Source organism: Balaenoptera physalus (assembly GCF_965194825.1).
Source record: "Balaenoptera physalus genome assembly, chromosome: 12".
NCBI classification, from domain to species: domain Eukaryota; kingdom Metazoa; phylum Chordata; class Mammalia; order Artiodactyla; family Balaenopteridae; genus Balaenoptera; species Balaenoptera physalus.
Genome location: NC_138897.1, coordinates 16,580,768 through 16,605,221, shown reverse-complemented (window position 1 = coordinate 16,605,221; position 24,454 = coordinate 16,580,768). Strand labels below are relative to the sequence as shown.

Below are 24,454 nucleotides of genomic sequence, written 5' to 3'. Positions count from 1 at the left end.
ACTAGGTTTTAAGCTGTAGCCAAATAATTCCTTGCTTTCAGTCCTCACCTTCTCCCGATGCCCCTCCCCAGCTTCTGTAGGTGGAGTCCCCTACCACTTCCGGTTTGGCACTGCCCTATTGGAATAGATTTCTGCTCAAATCCCCACTTAAAATTTTTAATGTGTCTCAGTTTGTCTTTTAATAGGACCTAGCCCCCACCTCCTTCAGGTCTCTGAGCGAAGGCTTTGCAGGTATTTCCAGATACGGTTTGGGAAAGGGGAGGTGGCTTTGCTATGGAAAATCTGTTTATGAAATAACTAACAAAAAATAAGGGGAATCCTCTCCTAGACCTCCCCTCAGTCTATTTCTGGCAGGTTAATATAATAATAATTTAAATCTGGTTATGATTTCTTTCATAGGTATGTTTTTGGAAAATATTAAAAAATTCTGATTCTATCAATATTTTGTTGAAGACATAAGATGGATTTTTTTTTTTCCCCCCCCTTTGCTGGCCACTCAGCTACAGATCTTGAAATTGTAATGTTAGTGTTAAATAGTGTAATACTTCCTTTGAAAACAAGCCAACAAATTTAACATATGAAACTCTATAAACTCCTAGGCCTAGTCTTAGTTTTGAGCTAAAAAATATGTAGCTCAAGTCAGGGGGCTGTCAGTTTAAGGAGTGGTTTTTCCGGCCTTTTGATGGTGAGATAAAGAAAAGGCTTTTCTTTTTGTTTTCCTTCTCTTTTCCCTCGAGGAACACACCTTTTGTGTGCTCTGCCTAACAAAGGAATTTCCCAATTTCATAGTGGAATTCAGAGGAAAAGTATGATGTGTAGACTGATATCTACATGCGCCTACAAAGTCAGATTCAAACCACAAAAGGTTTAAAAAAAAAAAAAGCAAAAAAGAAAAGCTGGGATTTTGCAATACACTGATTGGAGGAAAAAACCGAAGACATTAAGAGCTAGCAATAAAAACAGCAACAACAAAATCCCAAAGGATTTGGAATTCCTTCAGTTTCTATTTGACAGAATAATAATATGATTTCTTTGTTCTGCCCCTTCTTATCTACAGCAGTCAAATAATAGTTTATTTCATTCTTTACTTCTATTGTTGCCCAAAGCAGAGTGGTGCCCAAGATAGCCTTACATATGCACAATAATAGAATGAACCTTTATATTAATTTTTTGGAAGAGGGGTAGTGCTATTTATTTTTTTTTAAACTTACACTAAAAATTGTTTTTTTCTGCTGTGAAATTCAGTGATTTCATAGAATAAAGATGGGTGCTTTGCTTTTCACTACGGATCTACCTGGCAAAGGGATTTCTCTGAAATCCTCTTTGTAAAAATAGAACTGAGATAATTTGCAAGAAGTTATTATCTTTTACTTCTGGTTGGTTAAGGTTTTTAAAAAGCAGATGCAATGTTATCTGTTGCTGTTTGTGCAAATGATGAATTGTGCTTTCAAACTAATTTCCGAGGCTTGACCAAAATACTGGGCTTTGTAAAAAGCTCTGCTCAAAAAGTATATGACATTCTGAAACCATGTGAGGTGGTTCTACAACCGAAGGCTCTCTACGATAAGCAATCCAGACTTGAGTTTTGGAAGTACAATTCTTGAAACCATTCAAACACTTTGTGCTGTGCTTTCAACTCTTAGGAGAAGGGAATTGGGGGAGGGGTAAGAAGGTATTCTAAGTAAACAAAGATTCTAAATCTAGGAAAGCTAGGATTTACTATGGTGTGGACATTATGAAATTCCATACATCATAATATGTGTAGTGGATCAAGATTTCAGATAAGCAAGGCCTTGTATCCTTTCCAATGCACGTAATGTTTTAACATGAATATTAATAAAGGCCCACCTTCGGGAGAAGAAAAAAGGCCTCCTTTCAAATGAAATCAAGCCCAGGTAAAGTTGAAACTCAACCCACAGAGTACTGGCACCGTTTTCAGGCTAAAAGAAGAAGAGTTTCAATTTCACCATTTTGTAACATTGATAAATGTGATCCGGTGGCTGGCAAAATTTGCAGATTACATAGCTGTTTCTAAACACGTGTAAATATGTGTCCCAATTTACGTGCAACTCCAAACAATTTGCTGTTTGAAATTAAAGACCAACAACTCTTCCGTGAAACATTCAGTTCATTTACATGAAAAGTCTTAAATAGCAAAAATGCTTCTTCCAATTTACATCAGACAATGACCCCATAACAGAGAACAATGGCTTCCTCGATGGAAGTTAATGCAAAGCAGAGGCACAGAGATAACAAAACAAAACAAAACAAAAAAACACAACAACCAACCCCCCCCCCAAAAAAAACTAACAAAAGAAAACTTTGCAGCACACTTTGCAAATATTAACCAATTAATCTAATTTAAAATAAAGCACACAAACGCTTCCTGTGCTGGGAGTCTTCACGGCTCCTCGAGTAATGTCAGTATCTTCAGAGTCCGATCAAACAGGAGTGAGCCTTTTTCAGAGGTGTTGGTGACATTGTTTTCAGATCCTTCCATTTTGTCCTATTTTAGGGTAAGCACAATTCGCTTGATTTGGGGGTTCCTCGTTTTTTAAAAAACCTTTCAACCGAGTGCACGTCTGTGAACCTTGTACGAACCAGCACGCAAGGCTTTATAACAGCATACCTGATCTGGTGCTAATATATTATCTCCATCTCGGACGTGGTAACGGTTATACACCTTTGTGGTCTTTACGGGGTTTATGTATGTATCTTTTGTGTGTGTGTGTTCTGGAGTCTGTGACCACCTGCTGTATGTACAGTATGTGCTTGTTACATTTGTACACATCTCCCTTCGTGAATTTAAAGATCTAGCTATTACATCTTGTTTACTCAATATCATTCCCCCCTTTAAAAAAAAAAAAAAAGCTACATGAACTGAACATGCCATGTTTCAATCTGGCCCCAGTGGCTTTTTCTCCGAAAGCAAAACGTGTGTCTTTTACACCAGGGCTTTCTCCCCACCCCAGGGGGTGTCTTCCATTCTTTTGTGGCTCAGTTTAAGGCGAAAAGGGCTCCAAACCACTAACTACCCAGAAGACAGCCCCTTCTTCCACCTCCAAGGAGAATTCCAGATTTAATGCATCTGAAGATAGCGTGCTCTCTTCTGACTTATTGGCCACCATTACGAGGATAACAAAACACCACCTTGGCTTCAAGATCCTGGGTAGAGGCTCGCGGTCTTTTGCAACCATCTTTGGCGAGGCCTTGCTTCCTTCCACTCGAGTAAGTTGCGGCTTGGGGCCATGAAAAGGACTGGGTGAGCGCCTGCAATGCCGCTGGAAAAAGCAGCAGGCCCTCAGCACCACCATCACCACCACCCCGCTCTCCGGGGCGAAGCCGCGATGCGGCGGCCGCATATGGGCGAGACTTGGCAGGTCCGCGCGGCTCGCCTTCCCTCCGCCGAGTCGGCACCGGCCGAGCGTCCGCGCCCGCGGGCTGCGGGGCTTCGCGTCTCGCCTCCTTCTCCCCGATCCTCCCTTCCCCCACCGGCCGCCCCCTCCCCCTCTCCCGCGCTCCCTTTTGTTCGCTCGCCGCTCGGGCCGAGCCGCCGGTGTCGCCGCCGCCGCCCGGGCCCGCACCCCGATCGTAGGCCCCGGCGTGGCGGGCCGCCGCCGCCGCCGCCGCCGTGCGGCCTAGAGCGCGGCGCCCGGGGAGGCGCGGGGCCCGGGCCGGGCGCACCGCAAGGCCGCGGCAGCGGCGGCGGCGGCGGCGGCGGCGGCGGCGGCGGCGGCAGCGGGGCGGCCCGGGCGGCGGCGGCGGCGGCATCGGCAGCATCGGCGGCGGCACCGCCGGCGAGGCCCCTCCGCCGCACACGCACACCCCGACCCCGGCAGCGGGAATGCGGCTGACACGCCCGTAACATGGAAGCCGCCGCCGCCGCCGCCGCCGCCGCCGCCGCTACGACGACAGCAGCAGCAGCTACAGCAGCCGCCGGCGGCGCCGCGCTGAACAAAGGTCATCCGAGCTGCGGCCCAGACGCCCGGGCTTGACCGCTGCGAAGGCCAACCCCGGGCAGGGGGTGGGTGTGCGCCCGGGGCGCGGGGGGCGGCGAGGGGGCGGCCGGGCCGAGTGAGGGGTGCAGGGCCGCGGAGGAAGCGGCGCGGGCGGGCTCCGGCGAGGGGCGGGAGCGCGGGCCCCTCGTGCCCGGCCCTGCGGTCGGGGCCGGCGCGTGAGGCTCCGGCCCCTGGGCCTGACGGCCGCGGCCTGTCCCACCCAGGCCTTGGGGACGGCCGGCCTTCGCGGCCCGCCGGCCTCCTTGGGGGGGCCGAGGACCAGCCGGTCTGGCTAGGCCCCGCAGGTTCCGAGAGGGGGGCCACGTGAGCGCCGCCGCTCGCCTCCTCCCCCCTCCGGCGCTGGCGCTGCGCAGCGGATTTTTTAAAAGGCCTCTGTGCCCCTCTGTCCCACTGGCCCCGAGTCCGCCCCCCGCCTCCACCCCGGGCAGCCCTAGACTTCTTGCCCGAGGTGAAGGGATTTGGACTACTCCCCCCAGGTGCTTGAAAGAAGAGAAGGTCGGAGGAGGAGGAGGAGGAGGAGACTGGGGGGCTGCTGGTGGTGGTGACAGGGCTGCGAGAGAGAGGAGAGGAACGGGAGGAGGGGGCTGGGTGGGGGGGTGACAGGCAGAGAGGAGCCTGGTCAACGAGCCCGCAGCACTCTGCTAGGAGGCCGAGGCCGGCCCCTGCCGCCGACGCAGCCAGGGTGAGCAGACACACATAGATCGCTTTCCTGGGGGCTCTTTGTCAGCCACCAACCCAGAGCACACACACTGACACACACGTACACAAAGATCTGAGCCAGGTTGTGGGAGGTAAGTGGGGGAAGGAGAAGGAGGGGCAGCAGTGTCTGCGGTGGGCTTTGGGGTGGACGGGAGGGGGGATGGGCCCGAGGGGCTCTGGGGTGCTCGTGAGGGGAGCCTTTCCAGGGCTGCGTGCTCGTGCGGCGGTGGAGGGGACCCACGATGACCTTCCCGTCCTCACCAAGACCTAAGAGGGAGCAGCCTCCCCCAGCGAGATCCTCCCTGTGCTGATGATTTTCAGGGACTTGTTGGCAACTCAGCGAGGGTTGCCATAGCTTTTTTATGTAGGGTGACCAGAACCGGTTGAAACTGGTTTGAGGCAGATCAGCTCCTGAGCACAATGCAGTCACTGAGCTACTACAGTGGGATAGCAGCTTCCTCCCTTCATGGCAGCCAAAAGCAGAGGAGCTTGCAGGAAGGGACCATCCCAACACAGTATGTGAATGCACACTTAGACACCACACAGCACTGGTACGTGACTAATGGAGCCCTAGAAGATTCTGTGTAGAGAAGATGGGGAAAAATGTGCAGGTTTGCAAGGTCTGAGATTACTTGGGCTTTTCCTGCCTTTTTCTTTTGCTTAAGAGATGGACAAGGAGCTGAGATTTATGACCCTTATTAAAGAAAAAAATGTGCCTTGCTAGGGTGGGGACACTTGGTTTCTGCAGTCTCTCTCTCTCACTCTCTCTCTCTCTCTCTCTCTCCTTCTCTACGTTTTTAACAAAACAAAACCAAAATGAACTGATGGATTTGTAATGATAGTTTGTTTGTTGCTGGAGAATGCTACTTTGCATGCTTTTTTTCTCTTGCAGGGTATGTTCTGTTTTGTGCTTTTCCTTTTAGAAGCTACTAAAGGGTTTTGGGGATACTTCTGACTATTATGAAGGCCAAAAGGTAACAATATTGTTCTAGGAAATGAGCATAAATGCGTTCCAGTGATGCTGTAAGGCATACATGCTGTCTTTTTTTTCCTTGTAGGCCTGTTGACTGGGGCTGCTTTTAACCCTTTCATATTTGCAGAGAATGCAACCGTGTGACAGTAACTGAACATTGGTCCAAAGTCTTTCCAAAAGGTCAAGGTTCACAAGGTGAGATACGATAATTTTGAGCATGAATTTAAGTATTTATTTGAAGATCCGTTCAGACACAGATTGACAGTGCATTGGTACCCTGGAGATAATACTGGGTGGAGAGTGGAGAAGAAATACTCTTGACGTCAGCCAAGTTTAATGGGATTAGAGTGACTTTATGATAGTGTTGCTATCAAGGCGAAATCAGAATGACTTCATTAAATCGCATGTGGCTGGTCATTTAGAAGAGGCAGGCCTGAAAAGCAAGTTTAAGAGAATGGTAGGCGTCAGGGCCTTGTGGGGAATGCACTGTTTTGCATAAGACCAAAGCAGTACACATGTAGCATTTTCCCGATGATTACAGGAAAATGGAAGGACTTTGCCAAATCCAGGCAGCCTAGCCACCTTTTTGGGATTTGAGGAGCCTGAAGGTAGATTTGCCTTTTGTTCATTCATCACCTTTCTTTTTACCTTGCTCTGTGTGTTAACCTGAAAGGCTTTTCACTCCAAGTCAAGTGGTGGAATGGCTTTTATTGATTTGGGCGGGGGTGGGGTGTTGACCGTGAGTTTGCCATTGGATTATTTGTGGCATACGTTTTAATATGGAATACTTAATGCAGTGCCAGGAGGAGACTGGGTAGTCTGGCTTCCTCTGTGCAAAGATGCCTGTTAACTCAGAGCTTTACAGCAGTGGATGGTAGAAAATGTCCAGTGCCTTAAAGGATGACAGTTTGACTTGAGCTGGCATTTTTATGCATCCTCCAAAACCAAAAGAGGTTTTAGAGGAGAAGAGAGAAGCAGCAGTGATCAGTGGTAGCAAAGTAAAGAACAAAGGCAGTGAGACCTCACAGGGGAATGAATACGAAACATTTCGCCTTGGGGTTCCTTGTGAAAAGAGCTGCAACTTCCCCAAACAGGAAACCAGCAGTTCCAGAATCAAATCCAAGATGATCGCAACAACGGATAGAACTAGTTCTGTCTTCTGGTTTGGTAAAAGTACAGTCAAGAGGAGCCCATAGAAGACACGATTGAAAACAAATTTCTCCCCTACTCTGTGGAGGGTATTTTGTTCCTCTTTGCATTCAGCAGAACAGTCTTTTCAGAAGTGCCGAGGGTCTTAGAATGGGTTGTGTGCTGGCAGTTGGGCAGAATATCTGCAGTGAAGGGTGTCAAGTATGCAAGGGTTTTATTGTTGAAATTTTTTTCATATGATTTCAGAGCATCCGGCGTGTGGTAAAACTGGCAAAAGAGAAACAACAGGGCATGGTTAGCTCAGAATACTTTGTGCGGTATTTAATAGAGATAAATGTAATCTCGGACTGAGAGGCCAGTAGTAAATAGCTCATGTGATGGAACAAAATTCTTGACAAATCACTGTGCGAAAATTGGTTTTCAATTCTACAACATTTTTGACTGCCAGAGGTTCTGTGTCTGAATGTGGCAGAAATCTGCTTGCAAAGCAGATCCCAATCCACGTTGCATGATATGCTGTTCCTGCTTTTCTGGTGCCAACTAAAACTCAGATGGCTAATGTGATAAACCTTAATTAGCTTAATACTACAATAAGCTGTTTTATAATTGAGTCCTTCACTCCTATCTTTAGAAAGTCAGTGATTTTTATTTAACTTTGACAGCTAACCCCCTGCAGTGACTGTTTCTTGATAGGATGTTTAAAAGCCCTTTTTGTGAGGCGTGGCGTGTCCCAGAACATTCTGGTTTACTCTCTGTGGTTTTTAGATTTGTTACTCCCCCTCCCCCCAGAAGGCGCCTGGAAAATAGCATTTGCTTTGCACGCAGGCCCGTCTTTCCACTTTCCAGCTGCAAAGAGCCGTTGCAGGTCGGAGAGCTGGTTCTCCAGGGCTGCAATCAGGAGCCCATCTTGGCTGGAGGTTTGTCTCAGGTGGCGATCTCATGCTGGGCTCTGAGGATGTGGCAGGCCCAGGTCTCCCGGAGAGGAACAGAGTTTTCTGGGCTCGGGAATGTGAGTGCGGAGAAGCCGCAGTATCCTCTTGCCCAGAAGAGCCAGGTGGGAGTAGGGTGGCACCCACCCTTGGCGCCGGGGCCGCTCCAGGAGCCCGGAGCCCAGCGCCTGCTCGGGATTGCCTGGGGCAGTCTCCAAGGACGACAGGCGGGCCATCCCCTCTGGAGGAAGAATGTGTGGGTTTGGCTGAGGAGGGTCCACTGGAAAGAAAGAGTCACTGGGTGGTGAACCTTTGCTTGTTTTTATCATTTGCCTACTTAGCATCACTTTTTCCATGTTAAAGAACGTTGGATCCAGGGTTTTTAGAACTCTCAGCCTCCTGGTTTAGGAGAACCTTGCTCGCGCGCTCGCGCTCTCTCTCTCTCTCTCTCTCTCTCTCTCTCTCTCTCTTGCTGTCTTTTCTCACAAAGAGATTCCCCACCCACCTCCCACCTTGACTCCTTTCTAAAGGAGGGTCTAGGAATGCTGCAGCCAACACGTGGATGGAATTTTCTGCTGATACCTTTGACTAGGATGAGTTAGAACTTCAGGATTTGTAGTCTCCCCCCGCCTGTATTTCTTCCCTTGAAATGCTTTCTTGGGCTGTGCTGTGGGGTACCGTCTGTCTCCCGTTGGTTTTGAATAACCTTTCCCATATCCTTGGTGGAACTCCATTTAGCTGTTCACAGCTGGAGTGGAGGTTGCCCTCCTGTGGAACCTCGCAAAGGTTGCCAGCACGGGGAGGGGGGGAAACACTTGGGGTTGCCCCCCACCCCGTCCCCTAACATTTCTTCCTCATCAATGCAATACAGTAGCAACAAAATAATAACAACAGCCACTGCTTAACGTCAAGGAAATCCACACCCTTGTGTTAATTATACAGGCAGTACCTCAGAGATACTGTGGGCCTGGGTTCCAGACCACCACAAGAAAGTGATTATCGCAATAAAGCAAGTCACTTTAATTTTTTGGTTTCTTGGTACATATAAAAGTTATGTTTACACTATACTGTAATAAGTGTGTAGTAGCATATCTAGAAAAACAATGTACATATCTTTATTAAAAAATACTTTATTGCTGAAAATAATGTTAACTATCACCTGACAATGCACAGTTGCCACAGACCTTCAATTTGTAAAAAAAAACACAGTATCTCTGAAGTGCAGTAAAGCAAAGCGCAAAGGAGGTATGCCTGTATTTGGCGTATAATCTTTAACTATGTCATGGTTAAATAATTAACTTTTTTTACTTTTAAATTTACATACAGTAAAACCCACGGTTTTATGGGTTTTGACAAGCATGTAGTGCTGTGTACGCGCCACCACTACCCATAGGGAGTAGTTCCCTTGCCTGAAAAACTTTCCTCCTGCTGTCCCTTTGTAGTCAGACTCTTCTCTCCACTCCAACCCCCCCGGCAGCCAGCGATTTGTTCTGTCCTTATATTTGGTCTTTTCCAGAATGCCATACAAATGGCTTCTTTGACCTACAAAGTGCATTTGAAAGGCATCCATATTGTTTTCTGTATCCATACCTGGTTCTTTTTTTTATTGCTGAGTTGTGTAGACCACTCTATGGATGTACCACGGTTTGTTTCTCTGTTCTCCCGTTGAAAGACATTAGGGTTATTTCCAGTTTTTGGTGATTGGGAATAAAGCTGCTCTAAACATTTGCATACAGGTTTTTGTCTGAACATAAGTTTTTGGTAAGGACCTAGGAGTGGGATGGCTGGGTCATATGGTAAGTAGATAAGAATTAGAAGTTAGAATGAAAGTAAATTCAGCTGGTCATAGCTCACAAAAAAGATCTAGCCTTGTCAGCTGCATTTAAGACTTCCCAAGTAAATTTTTCATAGCAAATGTTATCTGAAGACACATGAGAGATGTTCATGATAATAGACCACTCACTAACGGGATGACAGGCTTTATAACCCAGAACTAATCGGAATTAGCCGAAAGTGGAAACAAGAACCTGCAAGTGGTAAAATATCCTTTATTTCCTTCAGCAGTTATTCCTAATCTCCTCAGAAGCATTTGGCAGTTTAATTTTCACATTTGTCTTCAGGTTCCATAAAACACCAACCAATAATAGAATGGAAATTTTGGAAAGGGGTACGAAAGATCTCTGTTGAAATCTTAGCTGCAGAAAGAACTTATCATTAATGATAATTTGTCTGATTTATTGACTGTCAAAATATTGGTGTTATTTTAATATTTGAAGTTATTCAGCTTTTGTGTCTTTTAAAGAAGTGAAAGTATTTAAGCAATATCAAAGCAATGAAGTAGGGAGATTTTGGAAGCAGATTGGTTTTTTTTTTAGAGGATAAAATAGCGTTCAGGATCAGGAAGAACAAGTAGACAGAGGTTATGGTGATGTGTAGAGGGAGGGAGGGAAGCCCGGGAAGTGGGAATCATTGTTAATTTGGGGATTATTTCATCCATTTAGCAGATACCGCGTGTTTACTAAGCACCAGACGTTGTGCTAGGCACTGGGAGGACCGAGGGAGAAGGAATCCGGAGAGGAAAACCTAGTGGGAAGTAGCCTACAGATGCTATGACAGGAATGTGAATAGGCCACCTAGTGCCAGGCGTGGAGGGAGGAGCCCTGCCAGAGGTGGCTGCTGAGCCGGACCGAGGAAAACCAGCAAGAACCTGTAAGGCAGGCAGAGACTTGGGGGGAGAGCGTGGGAGCCCGACGGAGCAGCGTGTGGACAGGCCCTGGGAGAGCCTGGTGCCGCAGGTGGGGGTGGGAGAGTGCGGTGGGCAGGGGAGAGCAGGAGGAAGCCACGAGGCTGACAAGGGCCAGGCTTCTGAAGGTCGTTTTATATCGTCCATTCCAGCGTGGGCTTCCCTGTGTAGACAGCAGAGGCAGAAAGACTTGGAATGACAGAGGTCCTGGGCCAGCACCACGAGGATGGAATGAGGACTTTTCATGCTGGAGGCAGGGAGGTCAGAGGGGAGGCCCCACCCCAGCAGTGCAGGAGAGAGGAGGAGGGCTCGATCTGAGGCGAGGCGTTGGCCTGGGGAGGGAGTGGTAGGTGGTGACTGCGTCAGGGGCAGGTGTGTGTGTGTGTGCTGGTCCCCGATTAGAATGCGGCACGATGGAGGGGGAGGAGCAGAGGATGGTCTCTGAGGTTACTTGCCACGGGTTACTCCTGTCTCTCAGATTCTGAATTCAGGAGGCAGAAATGATTTGGGAGGTGGAGGTGTTGATACAGTGAGTTCAAGTTTGGGTTGTGTTGCCCATGGGGTGTCCTTTGCCTCCCAGATCTGTTTGAGCTGGAGGTCTAGACTGGCAGCAACTAATATAGAACAGAGATGATAGAAGAAAGGTATGAAAAGGTTTGAGTTCGGGCTCCCATAAGATAATGGTTTATATAGTAAAAAGCATAAATGAAGGGGAGGTAGGGGCTGAAGAACTTGAGGTGCATGTTTCAGAAAGTTGGAGGGCAGAACATTTCCAGAAAGGCAGACCACGTGTTAGTAGCTGACACCTGCAGACAGCACAATCCGTTGTGGTGGCCTTTCCATGCATTTAGTACCAAGACGATGAGGTGAGCTGTGTGCTATTATCCCCATGGTGCAGGTTGGGAAACTCAGGCCAAGATCCTGGCCAAGGTCTGCCAGCTCAGAAGTGGTGGTGGACACCTAGAGGGGTGGGATAGGGATGGTGGGAGGGAGATGCAAGAGGGAAGGGATATGGGGATATATGTATATGTATAGCTGATGCACTTTGTTATACAGCAGAAACTAACACACTATTGTAAAGCAATTCCAATAAAGATGTTAAAAAAAAGAAATGGTGGTGGAGGCAGAATTTGAAGCCTGTCCCTTGTCACTGGGCTCTTCTGCCTTGGGGACAAGGGGAAACCATGGAAGGTGCTTGGGGGAGGAGCCTAGAGAGACACAAGTAGGGGGTTAACAGCGAAGGCACCAAAGACGCTTGCGTTGGGAGTGGCCTTTAAGGACGGTGGAGGTGAGCGTGTGTCATGGAGAATCTGGAGGCACAGTAGCTGGCCTTTGTAGTTAGGCAGGTTTTCCTGACTTAAGCCCTCACGGAGAGGGGAGAATCTGTATCTACACCAAAGACGGACAGTGCTAGGAATAACCTGTTGGAAAGACTTAATTGTTTTTTTCTGGGTACTAGGGTGAGGTACAAATTGGGAGAAGGAACAAAGGTGTTTTTGTTTTATTTATTCTTTGAAAAGGATAAGAAAATCAAAGGAAACTGAAAGTGGTGTTGTGAAAAATGTTTTGTTCTAACACAGAAACACAGTTTAAAGAATTCTTTGAATCATCTGCTACAGACAGGAAGTTCTAAATTCTGCTTGTTTTAGAATGAGGGGGGAGAGCAAATTCTACTTAATCTAAATCTGGAGCCTGAAATAAGTAATTTTTAGATGAACTCAGAGTGGCCTTCTTAGCTGTCCCAAGTATTCCCAACCAAGTATCCTCTAGTTGATGGTCGTTAGGACCCCCAAATGCAGGTTTTGTTTTCAGTCAGATATTACTACAACTGTACATAATTAGAGATTCCGAGCATCTTGAAGGATTCATAGAGACCTAAAGGTAAAGTCAAGGTGGTGTGGTTCTTGAATGTCTTCTCAAGTCAGCCTTACCTTTTAGGGAGCCAAACTCCTGCTGACTCATGGGTCTGGTAATGGGTATTGATTTTGATAATTTTCTTCTGTGAGGAATAAATTCTTTAGGTATCTGAGTAGTAAGAATTTTTGAAAAACTTCTAGGTTAGAAAATTTCCAGCTCTGTGTTTTAAAAAAAAAAAAAAATCACAAAGCTGGAAATACATTAAATATTTACAGTTACCTCCTTATTTTCTACAGTGAGCCCAAATTGGTGGTAGTGCCAGCCGGGGCCGGCGGGTGGTGGTTCAGAAGGTAGTTAATTTTTTTTTTTTTTTTAAACATCTTTATTGAAGTATAATTGCTTTACAATGGTGTGTTAGTTTCTGCTTTATAACAAAGTGAATCAGTTATACATATACATATGTTCCCATATCTCTTCCCTCTTGCATCTCCCTCCCTCCCCCCCTCCCTATCCCACCCCTCTAGGTGGTCACAAAGCACTGAGCTGATCTCCCTGTGCTATGCGGCTGCTTCCCACTAGCTATCTATTTTACATTTGGTAGTGTATATATGTCCATGACACTCTCTCACCCTGTCACATCTCACCCCTCCCCCTCCCCATATCCTCAAGTCCATTCTGTAGTAGGTCTGTGTCTTTATTCCCGTCTTGCCACTAGGTTCTTCATGGCCTTTTTTTTTTTTTTTTTCCTTAGATTCCATATATATGTGTTAGCATACTGTATTTGTTTTTCTCTTTCTGACTTACTTCACTCTGTATGACAGACTCTAAGGTAGTTAATGTTAATCGCACATTTGGAACTAGAACCCAGCACTCTAGACCTCCTGGTCTAAGACTGTTGCCATCATTACTTTCTCTTTGCCTTCCAAAATTTCTCATGTGTGTTCTGATGGTATATACAGGCCAGCTCATACCTACAGTTCTCACATCCTGTGAACCTGAGAGCTTGAATTATTCAAATGAAGCCCTCATATAGGTACTCATTGATCAGCTGGTTCTTAGCAGTTTTGCTGATTTAACATAGCAAGAGTGGAGAAGGTAGTTTGAGGTCTCTAGCTTGAGAATTGATTATGGCTAGTGTTCTACTCAAATCTGGGTGGTAAGACCATGGAGATTTTCAGTTGCCTTTGGCCAGCTCTCAGTGATATATACCTGTCCGCCCAGCCCTCAATGATATAAACCTGTGTTCTGCCACCGGCTAGCTGTGAGACCTCAAGCAAGTTACTTAAATTCTAATCCATACTTTTCTTGAGGGTTGTTTTGAAGAGTAAATGCATATGAAGTGCTTAGGGAAGTGGCTGGTACGTGGTGAGACCTCCCTAAAATCTTAGCTATAGTGTTCCTGAGGCTTCCTGTTACAGGGTAAGGGCCTTAGCCCTGACATTATCTTTTCTGTCTTGGAAGGTGGTGTTTCTCGAGAACTGTTCTTTTACCTCCTTTATCAGTAGTGATTTTTGTTTTTGGAGGGTGGGGCATGAAAACATACACAGTAAGTGTCTCCTGCTTTGTCTGTAGGTTTTCAGTTACAGCTGCCCTATATCTGGTGAAAGTGGGTGAAATCTAGGCAAGAGTACTTGTTCCTACTTGGCTGTACTTCCTTTTGTAGCTGGAAAATCTTGGACAAATTTTGTAGTTGTAATCTTACAACTGTCTTTGCTCCCAGAAAAATTCAGCCCAGTTGGCGAGTGGCTAGAGTCTGGGTTGTCTGTCTACTGGTGTAATTTATGTCAACCAGAGTTTAAAAACAAGCAAAATTTGATCGTGAATATATGGCAGGTAGCTCAAGCCTCTGTTCCGTCCCTTTCCTGCCCATGTTTGCTTGCAGGGACCAGATAGTTGTGTCTTGTACACTGGGATTTGGAGGTGATGGAAGATTGAGTGGAGAAGGGATCCCCGGGACCTTTCCGTCTAGGACTGCCCTGTCCAGTGTGGCAGGCACCAGCTACACATGGCTTTTGAGCACTTGTAATGTGGCTAGTCCTAATTGAGATGGGCTGTAAGCATAAAATATACAGCAGGTTTTGAAGACCTGTACAAAAAAAGAATGTAAAATATCTCATTAATAGTTGTTTAATATTGGTTATATGTTGAAAGGACATTTTGGTTGAATAAAATTTATTATTAAAACTTATTTCACAACATTCCCCCCCCTTCTTTTAAAAATAGGAATAGAAAATTTAAAACTATATATTTGGTTTTCATTCTGTTTCTGTCGGACAGTGCTGGTCTGGATTGTTGGATGGACAACTAAATAAATTTAACAGTGAAACTCCTCTGGTGCCCTGCAGTACTCATATTTATTGATGTTGAGTCCCTCTTTTGGTTGAAAAAGATAGTGTGAGAACTACGTTAGGGTCTCCTTGTTAGAGAAACTCATTCTCCCCTAGTCTGGGCTCCCTTTCTCTCCCAGATATTCCTAATTCATCCCTGGGTTATGGGGTTTAAACATCCGTGCCGGGTTGGTGTCTGCTTCTGAATGGAAAGGGAACTAGCATTTACTGCAAGTTTACTGTGTGCTAGATGCTTTATACTGACTGTCCCCTGAAAGGTAGAATATCCCCAGTGAGACTTAAGAGAGGTTAAGTGACCAAAGATGGCACCACTAGTGAGAGACTGAGCCTAGACTTGGACCAGGGTCTGGCTGGCTCTGGAGTTCTTCCCTGCTTCATGCTGCCTTTCCCTACCTGCCGCTGCTGTCCTGTACTTGCGGCCCACAGTCCCATGTCCCTCCTGGGTGCCCTTGTTGTCCAGATGGGACTTCTCAGACTTTAATTTGCATACAGATCACCTGGGGGTCTTGTTAAAAAAATGCAGATAATGATTCAATAGGACTGGTATCGGCCCAAGATTCTGCATTTCTGACGAGCTCCCAGGTGATGGTGATCTGCTGGCCCATGGACCACACTGAGTAGCAGGGTCTCCACTGTTTCCCTTGGTTTCAGACCTGCTGCCTCTGCTTCCAGAGTGATCTGATTCTCCAAGCCTTGCCTGACTATGGGAACTCACCCTCGCTTTGCATGTGATGCCAGTGAGTGCAGCTGGGGTCAGCCCTGGTTTTCAGCCATGGACGCCCAGTCTGACATGAACACTGATTTCTGGGTACACGGGGTCTGACTGGATCCTCAGTTTATTCTTGTTCCCACATACCTGCGTTACTCCAGCTTTATTACCTTGAGCCCTTGGCATCTGTAGTCTGATGAGACAGAAGGTGATTTTAATATTGAGATGAGATCCAGGAGATACACGACAGGGTACTACCCATTTCAAGTCATTGTGATGAAGACTCTCAGGCCTTAAATCAGCACGTAAGAGTGACTGTGCCATGTGTGGATCAGGGACTTGGGATCTGATGGCAGGTGAGGACTCAGAGCTGTTAGCTGTTCCTGCCCCATACCTGACAAGGAAGTGGGTGACTCGTGACTTTTCCTTAGAATGGGAGGCCTAATGAGCCGCCTCCCAGGGCGGTGTTGAAGAATGGCTAATCACCACCACCTGCTTGTCCAGCGCATGATGAAGGCAACCACCCTGGAGCCCTTGGATCCAGATGCCTTGGGAAAGGTCACTCCGGGGCCTGGGCCAAACAAGAAATTGAGTTCTAGGAAGGAGCTTGGTTATGTGTTTGAACGGTAAGAGACTACAAAACTGTAGTTGGTGTGTTTCTAAAATTGGGAATGGACATTGATTAAATTAGTTGTGAGGATAAAATGGTATCTGTTCCATGAGATAGGTTGCCACCCCATCTCTCTACAAGAAAGCCTCCCATTTCACAGAAATCCTAGTTGAGTTTTAGATCTTACTGGACATTTGGACACTGAGAGTTCTATGACACATGGATCCATGAATACGATTGATTAATTGTTGGCTAAATCCGTCAGCTCCTTGTTTCGTGCAGAATCCCTGCCTGGGGTGGTGGAGGTATGTGTCTTGGGCCTGTGGGTGTGTCTTCCGTGGTGTCACATTGCCGTGCGGGGGGCAGGGACAAGGCTGGGCGTTCAGGACGGGCACGGCCATGGAGACAGCCCTGGAGAAAAGGGTTGCAACCGTGGATGTTAATCTGAGTTGGGGGTGAGTTCAGGATGTAGTGGGGTAGTGAGTCAGAAGGCTTACTGGAGTATGCCAGGAGTCAGCGTCAAAGACCAGGCAGATAGACGTGCGGAGAACATCGGAAGGCAAAGCAAAGATGGCTGGTCCCCAGTCCAGTGAGCTAGGAAAGAACCAGGAGTGCACGGCATGCAGAGCGATGGGTGTGTAAGAGTACGGGACCACAGGCGTCAGGAGATGTGCATGACCTCTGTGCTCATAGGAGAGCCCCACGGGGTGATTGTGGAGCGAGTGAGTGAACAGGTGAGTGAGTGAGGACAGTATGAGATACAGTGCCCATGGTCCCTGGCTAACTGAATCGGAACCAACCTTACGAGGTGGCCTTCACTTGGGAGGGTGACAACCAAGGACAGCTCAGGCGGCCGAGGTGAGGAGATGGATTGGGAGAAGCAGTAGCTCCTTGTAGACAAGATTCACATGGGAAGGCATTGCAACACTAGATTGTTTGGAGTTTGCTTGACTTTAGAGGACACACGATCAGGACACGGCTGTTTAAACCAACACCATAAGAAAGGGAGCTAACCGTTGGGCCCCAGCTGCTGCCACGAGGACCTGAAACCGGGAGCTCAGACATCATCTTGCTCTAAGATTATTCTGTGCTCTTTTTAGGGCCGCGTGTCTTCAGTTGTCTCTTTGTGCCTCTCCCTTGGTACAGTGGCGTTCTCTTTCCTGAGCACGTGGCTGTCCCACAGCCCCTGTGTCCCCGCGTCCTCGTTGAAGCCGCCGGTGGACATCACCTGTGTTCCTCAGTCTCACTGCCAGTTCTCAAGACCAGAAACCTAATTGGTCCTGGTCTCATCCGCTGTGGCTTGGAGGGCAGGATTACTACTGACCCTAAACGGGGGACAGTAGTTTCAGAGGAGGTGGCCAGTGGGCTTGTGAAACACCCTGAGGAATGTCTACTACAGTAGGGATCGTAAAGGCAAATGGATGCCGTGTTAGCTATCTTTGGTGTGTGTGGTCCAGGCATTCCCCATCGTACAATGGGATGCTCTCTAGAGAATGTCATCCTAAGAGCAAGATCTGGCGGCTGCCTTTGTTCTCACATTGGCAAACCAGTAAGTAGATGAGTAAAGGCTATGAAAATAAAGAGCTGCTCGTGTTTATTAGCGAAGTTCAGCAAGCTGTAGGCCAAAAGGAGGCAGTGAAGGGGGCCGCCTTTTATAGAATGTGCTCTTGTTCATATGTGACGGTGACGCTGCGGACCAGCTGTTGGCTTTTCGGTCAGGATGGGTTCTCCTTGGTGTGTCCCGTCTTTCCTCCGCCCTCCTCTCTAGCCTAGAGCACGGGGTTGCTACATGACTCCGCCGTTCAGGGAGTGCAATCTGTAGCATTGCCATAATTCATTATGGTCAGGAAATAGCTTACCCATAAACGAATGGAATTTGTGTCAGGTTTTAACACTGTTCTCTGATAGGCTCATTTGGCTTCTGAAGGTAGAGGTGGGAGGAAATAGACAAAAAAGGAAACATTGCATGGAAGTAGAGGTTCCAGTAAAGATAAACTTCGGGTGCAGTTTTGAAAAAATAGAGGGATGGTGTTTTTACAAAAAGGGAAAGAAGATCCAAGGAGGGAAATGATGGGAAAGCTTAGCACTTGGCATGAGAAGAAAACATGTGCAGAGGACACTGAGCAGAGTTTTCGGGCTGGGACAGAGATTTTGAGGCAGGAAATGACTCAGAAAACAAGAGTTGCAAGGAAGATAGCTGAAGGGGGACTTGGTCACTTTGGGAAAGTGCAGTGAAGGAAACTGTGTCTCTTTGGAGACACTTTGGATTTCTGAATCATTAGGCCTCACAGCAGCCCTGACAAGTGGGTGGCCTTAACCCGTTTTTATGCCCGAGGCACTTGAGGCCCCAAGAATGAACAGATACGCCAGGCTGAGCGGCCAGTCATTGTTGGAGTCGATGTTCATACCTGCCTCTTTTGGACCCGACACCTATACCCTTTACATTCTTTAGTATAGTAGCCAAGGTGTACGAGCTCTTTTGAGTGTAGAAATGGAATCTTTTCTCCATTTTGCGTTTACTCAAAAATCACAGAAACAGTATGTTAAGCTTTCAGTATTCGCTCCATAAATGCATAGCACGTGCTGCTTGTCTGAGGAATGCACTGCACTGGGGCACTGGAGGTAGGAAAACTGGCCGAATGGCTGGAGGAATTGTTCAAGCGTAATGTTTAGGGTCTCTTCTGGGTGCGTAGATGTGTATCTGAGGGCTCGCATGGGGGGTGGCGGAGGCTTGATGTGAGTGTATGAATGTTTGGGGCCCCTCATAGGTGTATGTCTGTTTGGCAAAATGCAAGTCTGGTTTAGCTGTCCAACGTTCATTTGGGGGAATGATTAAACACATGGTTTAGCACTTGAGTAATAATAATTAGGCTTTGCTAGTTTTGATTTAGATGACTCATAGATTTTTTAAAAAATTTCTTTTCCTCCTAATCTTGGGCATTAGGGTATTGTTGACTTCTGTTGGAGTTTCAAATTTAACTATAACTTCTTTGGTTACACAGTGCTCTAATTTCAGGTCGTTGAGGATAGGAAAATTGTGTTCTGCCTCTGCTGGCTTCTTAGAAGACCTTGCTGGGCTGCCTTTCTTCAAGAGGCACTTGAGTGAAGGATGCTCATTATTAAATCCAGGTCGTTGTTGAGAATTCTGGTGGCATCTGTGTCCTTATCATCCGCTATTTGAGGGCATCAGAGCTGTGGCTGAATTTCTTCTAGGGCTTTCTCTATGCTAGAATCCTATCACTGGCCTTGTTTTGATGTTTTAATAACTCACATTAATATGTACTTACTATATTCCAGGTACTGTAGACAGCACCTACCTGGATTGTTTTATCTAATTCTCACAATAACTGTGGGGTAGATCTTACTATCTCCATTTTCTACTCAAGAAAACAGAAGCTTAAAGAAGTAACTTGCTCAGAATCTTGTAACTTTTAAAGAGCAGAGCCAGGACTTGCTCCAATTTGTCTTATTCCAAAGCCCAGGTTTTAGCTACCACAACGTACTGTGGTTTATAGGTGTCATTTCTATAGCTGATCAGTGGGAGGCTCAAATATCTTTGAGGTTCAAAGCCACGGCTTCTGGGTCAACCAGTATTTCTCCTATTGTCAAGATTCAGGAGGTGTGTCTTGTTTGCTGCCTGACACTGATGTGGCTATGGCTATTGAGAGTAGGTGAACATTAAGAGATACCTTGGTCCTCTGATTTTTCTTCCTTTACCGTGAACGTGTGCCTACCTGTGTGCATGTGCATTTGGCAGCACAGATAGCCTCCTCTTGGCAATACTTACAGAACCAGCCAAACACTGTTTTTATAGTCTTTTCTATAGCAGAGTCCCTTTAGAAATACTGCCTTCTTGTTCTTCCTCCATATTTGGAGATTTGTTCTCTTGTTCTTTCCTTAAGTCGTCTTGGGTCGATGCAGAGGTGCCCCTGGAGAGGAAGTACCAAGAAAAACATGGAGGTAGAGTTGTTCAGAAACATGGGCAGGAAGAGTCTCCCTCACACTTGGCTCCAGAACTCCTATTTCCTAATACCGTCTTCCAAGGAGGATAATTGATTAGACCTTGTTTCAAATATGTCCCAAAGATGTCTCACCCTGAAAGCTTCCAGCATCAGATAAGCTTGGGTAGTGTTCCCAGCCTGGGCATTGGATCCCCACAATGAAGTTTCACCCTAGAAGTTCACATCAACTCTTGCAATTTCAGAGAAGCCTTAAAAGAAAGGTGTGTGTGGGCTTCCCTGGTGGCGCAGTGGTTGAGAGTCTGCCTGCTAATGCAGGGGACACGGGTTCGAGCCCTGGTCTGGGAGGATCCCACATGCCGCGGAGCAGCTGGGCCCGTGAGCCACAAATACTGAGCCTGCGCGTCTGGAGCCTGTGCTCCGCAACAAGAGAGGCCGTGACAGTGAGAGGCCCGCACACCGCGATGAAGAGTGGCCCCCGCTTGCCTCAACTAGAGGAAGCCCTTGTGCAGAAACGAAGACCCAACACAGCCAAAAAAAAAAAAAAAAAAAATAATAATAATAATAATTAAAGGTGCTAATAATTAAAAAAAAAAAAAGCCAGACCCTTAGCTCTTTAAAAAAAAAAAGTGTGTGTGTGGGTGTTTAATCCAGCACTTCCCAAATTCCTAGACTGTAGAATCCCTTCTTTCCCCTTTTTGGTGGAAAATTGAATAGCAGGAGGAGCGTTCTTGGGGGACCATTGTTCCAAGCTGTCGGTTATCTTTGATGAAATTAGTAAAAAATGAGGGAGGGCCTGGTGAGAAATAAACAACTTCCTCCTTCTCCTCCTTTTAATATAACATAGCGTTGGACAAAATATGATTAATTCTCTTTCTCTGTGTTTGCCTGTTTTCTGTCTATTCCAGGAAGAGAACTTTAAGTGAGTTTTCTTTTAAAGTCAGCAGCCTGTAGACGTGCTGTGAATGATAAGCTTGGGGGATGCTCTCAGTCCTGTTTTATAGATGAAAGTACTACCTTTCATAAATCCAGAAATGCCTTAAGTGAATTTGGTATCTAGCAAGACTAGGCAATGGCCTCATTTTGGAATTCAGGACCAGTTGTGATAACCCTGCCGGGAGCCCCTTTGTCTACACCCTTCCTCAGCTGGTGGGAGAGGAAGTGGAAGGGTAGCTGGAGTGGTGACGCCACCCTCTCTAGGCTGGGAGGGGGCTCTGGTGTGCATGCCCAGGGGGAGCGGGTTTATCGTGATCTTAGGAGGATTAGGTGTTGGTGGCAGGAGAACAGGTGATAACGGGAATGTCTGTTCATGCAGAGCAGGGCTTTTCACCGTCAGCACTAGTGACATTTGGGGCTGGGTAGTTCTTTGTCTGGGGGCTGTCTGTGCAGTGTAGGATGTTCAGCAACGTCCCTGGCTTCTACTCAGTACCCCACTGGGTGCCAGTAGCACCCCTCGCCCCGCTCCGAGCTGTGCCGACCAAAAACGTCTCTGGACATTGCGAAATGTCTGTGGTGGTAGAGGAGGGGCAAAATCACCCCCGTTGAGAACCACTGACTCAAAGCCTTGTAGCAAGGACGACACTTCAAAACTGGGGTAGTAAAAATTCCAAAGGAAAGACCTCTGAGGGACGCCAGCAAGCACGTGTGGCTGGACTGTAAAATCCGCAGAGAAGAGCAAGATACCTTCAACTGCTAGTGCCCGCCTCCGTGTTTTCTAATGCTGGAAGTCTCAAAAATGTTTGCAAATAGTTTAGTATTTAAAATAAAAAAGTTGCTGGTAAAATGAATACAAAACAGCAAAAAATAGAGCCGCTGGTTTGATGGGAGCATTTCAGGGACAAAGGCTTCTGTGCAGGATTTAGGATTTTTGTGCAAAAATCTGGAAGGCTTATTCAGGTGACAAAGGAAAATTACTTTGAAGTTCTCCTGTCTGTACTCTCAAAATATCACCTCTAATTTAGAAAATCTATACTTTGCTTCAAGCTAGAATTATAGAGATGCTACTAAAAAGTGTGGCATTTATAAAATGCCAAAGGAGTGCTTCTGAAGCCTTCATGAGTTTTTCTCTTAAACCAGGATCTTTTGTTTTTAGTACTTAAGTGGGTCTGTAAGTGATTTCTTAGTTTTGAAATAATTGGAATTCACCAAACACGAAGCATTTTGTATCCAACTAATAGCAAAGAAATTTAGAAATGTTTTTCTTGCTCTCTCATCATTGAAACTGTTTGAATAAGCCACTTCAAGCAGAGGCTGTAATGACTTTTTCTGAAGTTTATTAATGGTGACAGATTTAGCCCAGACCCTTTCAGTATTTCTATAAACTCATTGACAAATTAGTGAATTGCCGGCACAGGGGCCCTTTAGTTAAAAGAATGTGGAATATCCAGTGGGAGATAGAGCGCTTGCAAAAGTGCCTTTGACAGAATTGCCAAGGTTGATGATTCTGACTCTCCCCGAGTTCATAGGAAATGTAAACTTTCATCTACTTCCCTGTAGGTAAGAGATTGTGAAAATGCTTAGGTGGGTGAACTTTGAAAACGATCCTGCCCCTGCCTTCCATCCCCTGCCCTTTCTGGATTCAGGTGTCAGATGTTTAGTGTGAAACCTAAGCCTTTTTATGAACTTTACATATCTATAAATTTTACATATCTATATGTATAAATGTATAAAATGCAGTATGCTTAGTTTACATATCTATCTGTATAAACATGTACAATGCAATATGCTTATTTTTTCTTTTTGATTTTAATGTAGTGTATATATTGTTTTAGGAACTGATTTTTTTCCCCCCCCACTAAATGGTGTATCTTGATCGTTCCATGTCAGTATCTATAATAGCTCTACCTTACTTTTAATAAGTGCATAGCACTCCATTAGAAAGGATGTACCATAAACAATGTGAATGTACTTAACACTGTTGAACTGTACACTTAAAAAATGTTTAAGATGGTATATTCTATGTTATGTATATTTTACTGCAATTTAAAAAAAAAAGAATGTACCATAATTGATATAATCATTTCTCTGCTGACGGACATTTACATGTTTTCCAGTGTTTTGCTGTATTACAAATAACTGTGCACCAAACATTTTTATACAGATGCCCCTCACTTTGGAAGATTTTATTTCTCTGGTTTAAAGCTTTGTGCCTGTGCACTAAGATCAATGACATGTCTTCCAGACACAGCAACTAGGATCCTGGCCCTTTTTCCCTTCGGAGTAGCTAAGGAAAGAGCAGGTTTTTCCTTCTGGACTTTAAGAACTTCTTGGTTGTGAGTGTGGTTTTGGAGAGAGAATCCCATAGTTTGTAATCTCCTCAGCTGAAGATTTTCTTTCATTAAACTTGGAGGGTGTCTGGGCAAGCCCCTTGCCCTGAACACCTGTTTACTGTCTCGCACCAGATATCTGCAGAGATGGTCAGCCCAGGTAGATGACCTGGTTCCCAGAGGCATTCCTGGAGGTGAAAGGAAGGCCACCCGTCGGGAAGACCGGTGGCTGAGTTTCAATAACCGGGTTTGGCCGGCCGGTGAGGGGCTTACTCCTTCACACAGTTGTCTGGGCAGAACTGAGCCAGCTGTTCAGACACAGGGCTTTGGTATTTGGTCAGCTCTGACTTCGGCCTTCAAGCTTTTCTAGCAGAGCCGTCATGTTGAAATGCTAACCCGAGGGCAGCCCTGCCCTTCAAATTTACATTCTGCTTTCTAAAGAAAAACACAGGACAGGTATTTTCGGAAGCTTTGTGTATTCGGTTAAGTAGATATTCCACTGTTTAAGAGCCTTAGCACTCACGGCAAGTCAGCACAACTCTATTTTTGACTCTTGAGCAGGGAAAGAAAACATCAGTCATGTGGATGGCCTGGAGTTACTTAATTTGGGTATGTCGGATGCGGGTTCAGTCACGGGGCAATCCAGCACCCTGAGTCTCCCGCGCTTGGTGCTGGGGAGGTGGTCTGGTGGCAGAAGAGGGACATAAACTGGTCCTCGGCAGCAGTTCGGGACCTGTCCCCTCCCACTGGGGCCTCCACAAAGCCAAGCCAGAACCCCAGGACTGAGCGCGCAGGAGCCTCTGCCCTGCGGGACGTGCCAGTCGTGGTGAAAGTGTCCTTTCCCAAATCCTAGGACCATGCTGAGCGGTGGCGGGGGGTGTGGGTGTGTGTGTGTGAGCTGTGGTTAGTCCCACTTCCTGAGGAAGTGACTGAGGGTGAGCTCTGTGAAAGCTGCTTTATCCAGGAGTCCCACGTGGCCAGCCGGGGAGGAGCAGACATCCCATGCAAATCGATTGTCCTCTGAGCAGGGGGCTTTGAAATTAAAGGAGCCCTCTGCAGACATCTTTCTGTTAGTTCTGCTTGATCTTTTTGTGCTTCGCTTTCAAAAATTATTTCTTACTGCTCTGTCATTCCAGTTGTCTTTCTGTGGATGCCCTATACCTGGGTAAACAGAAGATGGAAAGAGCAGGACT

At 46.5% G+C, this 24,454-nt stretch overlaps 2 protein-coding genes across 11 annotated transcripts in view; one reads left to right on the top strand and one right to left on the bottom strand.

Annotated features, from left to right (window-relative positions):
* Positions 1-2,110: 2,110 nt before the first annotated feature.
* Positions 2,111-3,771, bottom strand: LOC309640304 (uncharacterized protein; the record flags this gene model as incomplete). The annotated part of the gene is made up of 2 exons (XM_082418769.1): positions 2,111-2,506; positions 3,151-3,771. 2 exons carry the CDS (start codon positions 3,769-3,771, stop codon positions 2,402-2,404), a joined length of 726 nt encoding a protein of 241 aa, XP_082274895.1. The 3' UTR covers positions 2,111-2,401.
* Positions 3,752-24,454, top strand: part of ZNF532 (zinc finger protein 532) — a 107,624-nt gene continuing 86,921 nt past the window's right edge. For 2 of the 10 annotated variants that reach the window (XM_082417920.1, XM_082417910.1), the window contains exons 1-2: positions 3,752-4,024; positions 5,819-5,886. Coding sequence is in view for 2 of the 10 variants with exons in the window: in XM_082417913.1 (XP_082274039.1) it covers positions 5,679-5,692; positions 5,819-5,886 (82 nt within the window). In the remaining 8 variants the exon portion in view is untranslated. Of the gene's footprint in view, positions 4,025-5,344; positions 5,693-5,776; positions 5,887-24,454 lie in introns of those variants that run through there. The other 8 variants (XM_082417913.1, XM_082417916.1, XM_082417909.1 and 5 more) reach the window with 8 other exon arrangements.